An 11,148-nucleotide genomic window follows, 5' to 3' on the forward strand; every position below is an offset into this window, starting at 1 on the left:
GTGACCGTTGAATGAGACTGTCGAAACTTTTTTCTGTCCTTGTACTGGTCCTTTTGCACTCACTAGATCCAATTCCCTTGGTTCTCTTAGCTATGAGAATTCAATACCAATAGTTAGTAGGATTTAAGCCTAGAAACATTAAAACGCTATGTGCTCGTTTAGTAACATTATTGTTTCTGGTTTCTGTTTCTTTATTTTTAATGATAAAAAATGAATTGCATGGTTCCAATATCTAAGAACTCAAGTATGATAAAACAATCTCTTTATTTATGTCTTGGAACAAATTGGAAATGAGAACAAAAAAGAAAAACTTGTTTGGGTTGTTTCCAAAATTTTTATAAGTTTGAGGATCTGTTTCAGAAAATGAGAAACAATAAATATAATTAATTGTAAAATGCTTAAATTTCTTAAGAAAATTAGAAATGATAACGTTCCCAGTCCTATGTTTGTTTATTTTATTATCTATTTTAAAAAATCTAAGGCAAATTTTAGAACTATAATTAAAATTTTGTTTTTATTTTAAAGTTAGACGAACAAGTAATAACACAAATGTGTTTTAATTTTAAAGAATGAATAATGAAATAAGTATACTTTATACTAATTAAAAATATATATACCTTATCCAATTTCATCATAAATGATACTGTTATTAAAAGTTCGGAAACCATATTTGACAGTTGACCTACGGCGAGGGTACTCTGCTCCCAAACGGAGCAAGTTCGACGGCGGTGGCTCATTCTCTAACAAAAACCAGTCGCCGTCTCCTAATCTAATTTCATGGATGAAACTCAAATGGGTATTCCAAAATCTGAGTTCCCGTCTTCCCTCTTGGGCTTCCTCTCTAACCTCCCCTTTCAGAAACCGATTCCTTCAAACCCAATTTGCAGAATCCTCCTCAAGATTCGTCCTCAATCATATAGACACAAGCCTCTTCTTATCCATTTGTGGAAGAGAAAATCTCCTCCATTTGGGCTCCTCCCTCCATGCCTCCATCATCAAGAGCTTCCAGCTCGCCAACCATGAAAATGGGGTCGTCATTGCGAATTCTCTCATCTCCATGTACCAGAGGTGCGGTAAATTGGCCGATGCAGTCAAGGTGTTTGATGAAATGTCTAGGAGAGATACTGTATCATGGAACGCATTGATCGCTGGGTTTATGAGAAATGGGGAGTCTTGTGTTGGTTTTAGCTACTTTAAAGCCATGTGTTTAGTTGGTGATTGTGAATTTGACAAAGCAACTTTGACGACGATTTTATCTGCTTGTGATGGCTTTGAGCTCTGTTATGTAATCAAAATGATTCACGGTTTGGCGTTTCTGAGTGGTTTTGTGCAAGAAATTACTGTGGGAAATGCTCTGATTAGTTCGTATTTTAAATGTGGATGTGTTGGTTTTGGGAGGCAAGTTTTTGATGAGATGGAGGAGAGAAATGTCATTACTTGGACAGCAGTGATCTCTGGCCTGGCTCATAATGGGCACCATGAGCACAGCCTGAAGCTTTTTAAGGAGATGATGAGTTGCGGCTCTGTGGAGCCAAATTCTTTAACTTATTTGAGTTTACTTACTGCTTGTTCTGGTTTGGAGGCACTAGAGGAAGGGCGTCAAATTCATGGTCTTATTTTGAAGTTGGGAATTCAGTCAGATTTGTGCATTGAGAGTGCTCTGATGGATATGTACTCGAAATCTGGAAGCATTGGATATGCTTGGAAGATTTTTGAGTCGGCTGAGGAACTTGATATGGTTTCATTGACTGTTATACTTGCAGGGTTCACTCAGAATGGGTGTGAGGATGAAGCCATTAGGATCTTTCTGAAAATGTTGAAGGTGGGGATCTTGATCGATGAGAATGTTGTTTCGGCCGCTCTTGGGGTGTTTGGTGCTGATACATCTTTGAGGCTGGGTCAGCAAGTTCACTCATTTGTTGTCAAAAGGAACTTTAGCTGCAATCCTTTTGTTGGCAATGGGCTTATAAACATGTACTCCAAGTGTGGAGCATTGGACGAGTCGGTCAAGGTCTTCGATAGGATGCGAGAAAGGAACTCGGTCACGTGGAACTCCATGATTGCAGCGTTTGCCCGGCATGGAGATGGCTCGAAAGCTCTATGTCTTTACGAGAATATGAAACTGGAAGGTGCAAAGCCAACCGACGTCACATTTCTATCGTTACTCCATGCGTGTAGCCATGTTGGCTTAGTCAGAAAAGGAATGGAGTTCCTTGAATCTATGACAAAAGATCACGGGATGAATCCAAGGACCGAACACTATGCTTGTGTTGTTGACATGTTGGGGAGGGCAGGACTGGTCTCAGAAGCTAGAAAATTTATTGAGGAACTACCTGAAAGGCCAGGTTTACTCGTGTGGCAGGCATTGCTCGGCGCCTGCAGCCTCTATGGCGATTCTGAAACAGGGAAATACGCAGCCGAGCATCTGTTTTCGGAGTCTCCACATAGCCCGGTCCCATATGTTCTGTTAGCCAATATATATTCTTCTGAAGGGAATTGGAAGGAGAGAGCAAGGACAATTAGGAAGATGAAGGAGGTGGGCGTGGCCAAAGAAACTGGCATCAGTTGGATTGAGATTGACAAGAAAGTCCATAGTTTTACTGTTTGGGACAAAATGCATCCACAAGCTGAGACCATTTATGGAGTTTTGATGGAGCTTTTTGTATTCATGGTAGATGAAGGATATGTGCCTGATAAGAAGTTCATCCTCTACTACTTGGATTCTGATGGCAAGAGGGATCCGGCCCGTGACAGTCGTCCTAACCATCAAAGTTCCATAAAATCCGAGGTTGTTTGAGAGTTGTTTTGAAAAATAGTTTTATGTTCTTTAGAAGTTCAGTGTTAAAGCATATTTGTATAGCCATTTTTTAAAAAATTTTGAGTTTACTATTATAGTCATTCACTTTTTAAAATAACTGAAGTTGTTCTTCTGAAAATTATGAGATAATGGTTCCAGACATACCATAAGTATAACTTATAATACTTAAAAGTAGTTAAAGGCAAGTAGAAAATTGTTTGTCTTTGGACAAAATTGAGATATATACGGAAATGTTTAGAAATTGGTAGGATTCATAAGCAAAGTCGATGTACAACCAACATTTCACAATAACTCCTCCGAACATAGCTATAACTCTATAAAGAAAAAAGCTCTCAAACGATTCCTTTCACAAAAAAATATCATTAAGACTTAATAAGAGAGGGTGATCAAAAGAAATTATATACGTACATTTTTACTGTAATTCGCAAAAGAGATGAGAAAAAAAAATACAATGTGAGATCAAAGATAACATATTTTCATTCAAAATTAGAATAGGATAAAATATTCTGCATCTCAATCAACTTGTGAATATCACTTTATATTTTCATCAAATTTATCAATGGTATTGATTCAAAAAATTATTTTGAATCGAAAAAAAAAATGGAAAATACTTATATATAAATTATAATTAAGTCGTTTGTTTAGGAACAAAATCAATCAAGACCCGCGAAGGCCAATAATGGCGGCGCTGTGTTTCTACGCTTCAACCCCTACGATTCTTCCATTTCGAAAAACCGTTGGGTCTCCGAATGACAGTTCCAATTTTCCCTCCAAATCGAAACCCTCGATTCTCTTCCCTTCATCCTCATCCTCAGCCTCTCGGTTCGCCACGATTTGCAGACAAAGAAGCGAAGGAGAAGACGCGCCTCTCTCCACTGCTTTAGCCGCTTACAGAGTGCTCGGCGTCGACCCGACCTGCTCCCAATCCGAGCTCAAGGCCGCTTTTCGAGCCAAAGTTCTGTTTCCTTCTTCCCCTTGCCGCTTTGATTTCTCTGCCACTTTGTTTGTCCCTTCTGTTGCCGAGAAAATTGAATTCCACTATCTAGGTTTCTTGTAAAACATACATTTTCAGTTTTCCGATGATTGGCTGCTTCTGTTGATCGTAGAATTTTAATTTTCTGTATCGATTTTCATTCGGCTTCGGATTTGTGGTTATACAGGTGAAGCAATTCCATCCGGACGTGAATGGAAATGGGAACGCTTCTGATTCTATGATTCGTCGTGTAATTCAGGCGTACGAGGTAGCTTTGCATTTCTAGAAGCAAGAAGAAAGTTGTGTTTTTAGTCTCAATGCTTAATGTTGTTTATTTAGTATGGATAAACATCACGGTAATCTTCATTTGTGTTCATCTTAATCTTTTTTTTCCGAGGTACGTGTTCATCCTAATATAATTATTATCTTCAGAGGCGTTTTCTTGTAGAATTTAATTATTTTTCTTTTTTTAATGATTGTATCTGAGCTAATATGCAACGCAGTTTAGCCTGCTTAAAGACTCATTAGGTGATGTTTGAGTATATAAGGAGAGAGTTGATCAACAAACTTCTGGGTTCTTATCGATATGCTTGAATGATTTGGTTTAGAGTGTGTGGAGAGAAGATAGTGAAAGAAAGTTTGTAAGAGAGAATGTGGGTATAGAATAATCAGGGGAATAAAAGTGGGTCATTGAAGATTAACGACGAAGTATTTAAGCCGAAAGTACTTGTTTTGCTTTTGCATCGTTCTCTTTCTTTTAACTTAGATTTCTATCATAAGGCTGGGAGTATTTGTTTTTTGTTGACAAACTTGTTGTATGATCTGTGCAATAGTTAATAATGTAACTCAACAATTACTATGCTTTGTAAAACATGCAGATGTTATCCAGCTACAGTCGAACGGAGTTCATTGAGAGGTAATGTAGTGCTTTCGGTATGGATCTCAGGGTGTATAGATCTGCTTAATTTCTTGCAACATTCATCGTACAATAAATCATGTCACGTGCATACTCTTGGAAAGTTTAGGAGAAATTTTATTTTTAAATAAAAGATGCTATATAATATATCTCACTTGATTAAATGTCCATTGTTGATAATTTGAATTCAGTGTGATTTCATGATTTCAAGTTTCAGTTTTTTGTTCACTTTTATCAGTCTATTTGGTGATCAATTATTCATTTTTATCATTCTATGTTGTGATATATCTATTATTCATTTTTCTAATGGAACTCTCACAATTAAAGATATGAACTCAGGGAATGCTTAGATCCTTTTGAAAACCCAGAATGTCAAGCATTTGATGTCTTTGTTAATGAGTTTCTTTGCGTTGGAAAAGGTACAATCTTTACTCCGACTTACGAATACTACCATTTAAGTTCTTTGTTATAATACAATAATCACGTCCTTCCCACTTATTCCCCTTTGTCTGCGTGTTTTGTTATATAATACGCAGGCTGCCCATATTCTTGTGTAGATACAGCTCCCCATGTTTTCACTTTTGCTTCTTCCACCGGGACAGCCCGGGCCACTTCTCAAGGTTCCTTTGAGTGATGATGCAATTATAATTTCGATATTTTGACTGCATCACATAAATAGTTACGGCATGTGTATCATTCTAATGATAATTTCTTGATTTATGTTCCATAATTAGGACATGGTGAAGATTATCAGGTTCTTATTGCAGCTGGTCAATGCCCCAGAAGCTGTATACATTATGTAACACCTTTGCAAAGAATCATTCTGGAAGAGCTACTTGACAGGTAAAAAAAATATCCCATTTACATAGCTGTTGAAACCATGGAAAATATAAGTAAATTCACGTTGGAAAACTTTTGTTATTCATACAAATGTAATTTGAGACGAAGAATCTCAAGCCCTAGAAACACCGAATCAGATTTTTTGGTTGCACTGCACATTTTATATATTAGTTTGTTTGTTCCTTTTATTTAGCTTTTTTTTTTTTTTTGTAACTGTGGTTTATTTTTGTTCGTGTAGTGCCTTGAATGTGCCTTATGATAATTCCGTAGAGGCAGATTTACTGTATTCTCTTATAGTAAAATCAAAATTCGAGAATAACCGATACAAGAAGCCAAAGAAGGAGCCAAAGGCTTCAACAGGACAAGTGGATTGGTATTGACTCTGACTTTACAGTCTCATGTTAGGTTGAATCAAGAAGAACCCAATGCAGTTAACGAAATACATCAACAACGTGGTTTGCCTCTGCAGGTGTAAAAATCATAAATATCCTCAATATTTTGGTGTTGGTATATATTATCTTGAGCATCAAAGTTAATGTGAGAAAAATGTTAGGCAACATTATAGGTGAAAATGTTGATTTCTATAGGTGCAACTATTATAAATTTGTCTCTAGTTATTCATTATAATATTTATTACCAAGTTAAGATTATTGCAATGCTATTTCTTTCAAAATATTTCTCTCCAAGTTCGAATTTGGTTTGTGATTCTCATCTGCATAAGATTCACTTATCCTGGCTTTTATATGAGAAAAATTAGTTGAGATAGCTGTGGGAGTAAACCCAAAGTCTATGCTTGTGGCTTGATTATCTAGTTAACTACAAGATTGGTAAGAACAGATTTATCAAGAAAACTGTCTCTTCTTTGGTCTCTGAAACTAGCAATTGAGTAAAGATAACTCATTAAAGACAGGAAGAACGTATTTGGAGTTTATAATTTACAAGGACCCATGAATTGTAAAATATCAATAAAACGTGCTCTGCTTATCTTGAAATTGCCTTCATGAATCGGGTTACTGAGGAGAGAACTCCAGCTGCTTTGTCAAAAAAGGATGGGTCTTGCTCCGACTCTGCTACATCTCCAAATATTATCTGTGCACAAGATCCTTAAATGTTATAGATTAAACGAACTCTTCTAGATTTAGGAACCACTCTAAGATTCAAATTGTACAAGCTCCACAAATAATTCAATTTATCTAAAAAACTCTATATTTATTCCTGATCATATATTGTGATGTATAGTAGAAGACGCATTAGTATCATATAATGAATGCTAATTTCTCAGATGTTTTTTCTTAGGTAACTGACCTCGAGGTCTCCAGCATCAGGACGGCTTATTAATTCCTTGGCAAGCAAATATCTGCCTGGCCTATCCTTATCATCATAGAACACTTTCCACAACCTGGTCAATGATTGCAAAGATGTCAATCACGTCTTCAAAGAAAAAAGAAGAAAGTGGCTGGAGAAACTTTAACCAGGGGAATTTGCAGGAAGATGCTACATTTAGTGGCCTGGGGCGTGAGTTTGATTATTCTTTCACATCAATGGTTCCATTAGTTTCATGTAAGATATATCATAGTACTTGATTATATTCTTAAATTTATTCAGATAATACAACTAAACAGTAGGCTGGACCAATCTGGGTTGTTCCTATTTAACTGGAACAGGGTTTTCTGCATTCTCTAGAGCCATGAGAAGGTGAAAGCGAACTAGATAGTCAATGATGGAAATGAAACAATCAACTTGAGCGAAGTGAGCTGATTTTTAAGAAACTGATAAAATGTCAATGTCTTCTTACCCTGGATAAGCTCTAAATACAGCACCAGATGGCAGAGGTCTCATGGAGTAGACGGTTGTAAATGTGCTGCACCAAAAAAACAAAATAGAGGGTGAGTTGCACTTCTAATCCTTTCTTCCCTAAACTTAGATGACCAGATACAAAGTTTGAACCTGTTGTAAATGGAACTTTTTCTTCTTGCAACAGTTATGTAAAGGTTAGAAATTTACTTCTTATTAGAACATTTGATTAAGCTGTGATGACATGACAAGTATTCTAAGCAACTGTTTCCTAAGTAACACAACCTGGAGTAGTATTTTTCATAATGCTAATGTTGTAAGCTATTCAGATCCAGATATAGTGATGGTTTTGAAATTTACCTTAAAAAGTATCTTCTCAACTTCCGAACGTTAAATCCGACCCCTACATCTTCACTGATGAGACGGGGATTCCACATGATAAGAGGCCTTGGCTGCCATTAATGTTGAAAAATAAACAGGAGTAAGGAAACAGTCCATTTCATTTAGTGTGAATAAGCGTCAAGGTCCAAATGTATGTAAATGATCTAATGATGTACAGCACTTCCAGAAAGAAGATTTCATTGCTCCTTTTCTACTTTTGTTAGCATATATTCACTTGATTCGATCACATGTTAGTTTGAACATATGTGGTTTCATCGTGATTGCAGATAGCCAATTTCAGCCATGAGTATCAATGATAGGAGAAAAGTTTGGAAGCAACCATTTCAACAGCAAAATGGAATGATTCAGATTCTTACTGGATCATCTGAGAGGGCAGCTGCAATTTTCTCTACATTTTCCAACATTTGATAATCAGGAACAACCATAACAACTATCTCATCTGCACTATCTACAGGTTTTCGGTCGCTTAAGCTGCAGGCAGAAGGACAACCATAGATTCAGATTGTGTAAAACCACTTCAAGTTCAAGATTTTGGAATACACAATCTAACTGGAACATTTCAACTTCAAATGGTGGCTTAAACCAAGAATGTTAGGTAAAAATTATATCCAGTGCGTGATAGATATATTTTTCCCTAGTCTTGATTCCTCGTCGGATCAAAATGTCTATATCAACGGTGCTGGTGATAGTACTTTCAATTATTTTTAATGAAAGCTTATAGAAATGTCAGTGATAGTGTTGTGCCATGGAACTAACTTACCTGGAAATTTTGAAGGAAGCATCTTTCCATCGATATTCTAGAAGTGCAGCGGCCCCAGCATCTGGAAACACAGCTTTAATTCTCTAGAAATTAAATTTGCATTACTTAGATATTGATGTTACATTAATTAAACTTGTGAATAAAACATCATAAAGAACTTCGATATTTTACTCTTTTTTTCTTTGGGTTACTTACTTCAGTTGTGGATCCCACATCAGATTTAATTTAATTATCATTTTTAATATTGGTAACTAAGTCAAATTTCCCTTCGAATTGTAAACAGGGCCATGAAGAGATCTTTTTCTACTTACCTGACATTTTGTTTCCTCAATAAGTGAATCCAAGAATACTCTCGACAGTTCCCAGAGTTCAGCCTGAGCACCTTCATCATCCAGAAACTGTAGTTGGGGGATGAGGAGCTCAACCTGAAAAGATTATGCAAGAGGTAAGAGAGGAGAAGAAAGACAAATAAGACGAATCCGGGTTTGAAGCGCACGTGCTAGAGATCAAGAGAATTAACTCCTCCTTGAAATCTCTCGAAACTGGCATTAGGGCGACCAGGTCTTCTCAGAGATTAGTGGTGGTGAGGCATTTGATACTCATATCAAGAGTTTCGGGTTCTCCTTGGTGCATGTTAATATAGTAGTGGTACAAGATTTCTTAACAAAAAGTAGCATAAAGAGTGTCATACTATTGCTCTGAATCCTCCGGAAGACACAAACAAAGCAGCAGCTTCACCAGATTGCCTCACTGCTCCCTCCAAGTCTGAAGGCAAGCAACTGAAAAAAAGTAAGAGCAAAAACTTTGAGAATCCTTGCTTTCAACAATCGAATGTAGCAAAAACATGGCCAATACTGTTTTCTCTTTTATTTTGTGGCAGTGAAAGTATGCTTCTTATGAACAGTATTATGAACAAGTCATAACACCTATTTGTTTTCCCTTGTCTTATTATCAGCTTGTAAAAACATGTGAGCTTCAAATCCCGACTGAACAAGCAGAGATGACAATGAAGAGAGAAAACAGCGCAAAAAATATCGCGAAGGTCTCAATGTCCTACTTGTTAAAAGAGGATGACATGATCCCCAACAATATTCGTATCTATGACCCCAAGTTCCTTTGTTTCCTCCATACCGACCTATCGACCTTATGTGACCATCCTAAAGCCATATGTTGTAGGTTAGACGTCGGGTTTTCACATGGATTTAAAGGTCAAGCAACTAAGTTTAGACCATAAGTATAAAGTTACAGAGCCAAAATAGGATTTAACCTTTAGTTTTGAGAAATTTTCTCCAACAATGTTAACCATATAGTATAGTAGAGTCAAGATTCACATTTTCTTATCAATCAACTATTAATTTTCATACCCAATGCTGAGGAACACAGATTAGCCATAGGGAAAGCAAATATTGAGGAGGAAGAGAAGAAGAAACCTGTCATCTTCTTCATCTTCTTGATTTACAGAAGACTGTTGTTGTTCTAGCAACGAAGATGATGGATTGGGTTCTTGGATATCTTCCTGGGGAATGTCGCCATGAAATTTTTCGAACTTAGCTCGAATTTTTGGAGCAGACCCATTTTTGGTGGATGAAATTGGGGATGACCCATTGAAGGAAATGCGAGGAAAAGATAAGGGGAAGTGTGTGGCTGAGGTTGAATTGGAATTGGATAGTGAAAAGGAGCAATGGCCGAAGGAAGGATTTGGGAATGAGGAAGCCATGAACGAGCTCGCTATTTCTGCTCCAATTTGTCACCATGGAATGGAATTTCACTCAAAAGTTGCTGCAAATTTTGTGGTGCTGGCGCTGCTAATCTTCTAATTCTGTCATCAAACTTGATGGGTTTGTCTCAACTCTTACCATAATTTCAAGGTTCTATTTAGCTCTGTTAACAATGACGTGACGTATCTGAAAGCTAACTCATTTGGGATAATGTAATAGATAAGTAATTGTAAAAATAAAAAAAAAAAACATGAACAACAGCGAGAAAATAAAAGAGGTTTGATAGGAAAATATGTCGCATGCTAATATGTCTGCGCTTGGTTGACCTAAAATATTTCATACCAATTATTTCTCACCAAAAATATTTCGTACAAATTTTTCTCATTTATACATTTGTAACAAAGCATCGTTAAATATGGTCATTTATTTGTCTAACTCTTATCCAGACCAAGAGGTTGCTTCTTTGATAGAGTCCAACCATGGATCTACACTATAACTGCATCTTCTGAGGTCACCACTTCTTTATTCTTATTCGGTATTCGAGGATTCTACTGACATGGCTAACATTGCTCTGATAACATAGGCATAAAATTAAAAGTTAAAGAGACATAGAGGATTATGTCCAATAGATCCATTAATTTAAAAGATGTTAAAAATTTCAGAGATTACTAGACATAAGATCGAAAGTTTATGAACTTATCAGACACTTTTAAATTCACGGATTATTAAACACTTTTTAAGTTTAGGGGTCTATTAAACACAAATCTAAAATTTCGGGACTAAACTTGTGATTTAAAAAGACTAAAACTCATGTTAGACATTTTTATTTTTTGGTTTCCAGTTTGTAGATTTAGATCTCCTGCCATAGTTTGCAATGTGATATTCTTACTTAAAAAAAAAGTCATTTTTCTTAAGCAAATATATTAT

At 36.4% G+C, this 11,148-nt stretch overlaps 3 protein-coding genes across 3 annotated transcripts; 2 read left to right on the top strand and 1 right to left on the bottom strand.

The window, feature by feature from the left end:
- Positions 1-657: 657 nt before the first annotated feature.
- On the top strand, positions 658-2,898 carry LOC148209927 (Tetratricopeptide repeat (TPR)-like superfamily protein). The gene has a single exon (XM_088127269.1). The coding sequence runs from the start codon at positions 782-784 to the stop codon at positions 2,795-2,797; it is 2,016 nt and encodes a 671-aa protein (XP_087983395.1). The 5' UTR covers positions 658-781; the 3' UTR covers positions 2,798-2,898.
- A 553-nt stretch (positions 2,899-3,451) lies between these two features.
- Positions 3,452-10,512, top strand: LOC111018815 (Chaperone DnaJ-domain superfamily protein). The gene is made up of 11 exons (XM_022295063.2): positions 3,452-3,773; positions 3,979-4,059; positions 4,670-4,707; positions 5,047-5,126; positions 5,244-5,327; positions 5,442-5,550; positions 5,786-6,016; positions 6,844-7,433; positions 8,010-8,338; positions 8,787-9,292; positions 9,459-10,512. The coding sequence occupies exons 1-7, from the start codon at positions 3,498-3,500 to the stop codon at positions 5,925-5,927; spliced, it is 810 nt and encodes a 269-aa protein (XP_022150755.2). The 5' UTR covers positions 3,452-3,497; the 3' UTR covers positions 5,928-6,016; positions 6,844-7,433; positions 8,010-8,338; positions 8,787-9,292; positions 9,459-10,512.
- Positions 6,386-10,220, bottom strand: LOC111018808 (DUF1995 domain protein, putative (DUF1995)). Its single transcript, XM_022295057.2, has 9 exons — positions 9,934-10,220; positions 9,195-9,282; positions 8,815-8,928; positions 8,504-8,586; positions 8,100-8,214; positions 7,702-7,793; positions 7,343-7,408; positions 6,853-6,946; positions 6,386-6,636 (listed from the first exon to the last, which is right to left on the bottom strand). The coding sequence occupies exons 1-9, from the start codon at positions 10,218-10,220 to the stop codon at positions 6,529-6,531; spliced, it is 1,047 nt and encodes a 348-aa protein (XP_022150749.1). The 3' UTR covers positions 6,386-6,528.
- Positions 10,513-11,148: the final 636 nt, after the last annotated feature.

The sequence above is a fragment of the Momordica charantia genome (assembly GCF_013281855.1).
Source record: "Momordica charantia cultivar OHB3-1 chromosome 8 unlocalized genomic scaffold, Mcharantia_2.0 BLBB01000008.1, whole genome shotgun sequence".
NCBI lineage: Eukaryota > Viridiplantae > Streptophyta > Magnoliopsida > Cucurbitales > Cucurbitaceae > Momordica > Momordica charantia.

Excerpts from the sequence above, each read along its gene's own strand:
- LOC148209927 (XM_088127269.1), top strand. The coding sequence starts at position 782 with ATGAAACTCAAATGGGTATTCCAAAATCTGAGTTCCCGTCTTCCCTCT.
- LOC111018815 (XM_022295063.2), top strand. The coding sequence starts at position 3,498 with ATGGCGGCGCTGTGTTTCTACGCTTCAACCCCTACGATTCTTCCATTT. Across the intron at positions 3,774-3,978 it reads AGGCCGCTTTTCGAGCCAAA|GTGAAGCAATTCCATCCGGA; the intron begins GTTCTGTTTCCT and ends GTGGTTATACAG. Across the intron at positions 5,551-5,785 it reads CTGGAAGAGCTACTTGACAG|TGCCTTGAATGTGCCTTATG; the intron begins GTAAAAAAAATA and ends TTGTTCGTGTAG.
- LOC111018808 (XM_022295057.2), bottom strand. The coding sequence starts at position 10,220 with ATGGCTTCCTCATTCCCAAATCCTTCCTTCGGCCATTGCTCCTTTTCA. Across the intron at positions 7,409-7,701 it reads TTGAGAAGATACTTTTTAAG|CACATTTACAACCGTCTACT; the intron begins GTAAATTTCAAA and ends TTTTTGGTGCAG. Across the intron at positions 6,947-7,342 it reads GTATTTAGAGCTTATCCAGG|GTTGTGGAAAGTGTTCTATG; the intron begins GTAAGAAGACAT and ends ATCATTGACCAG.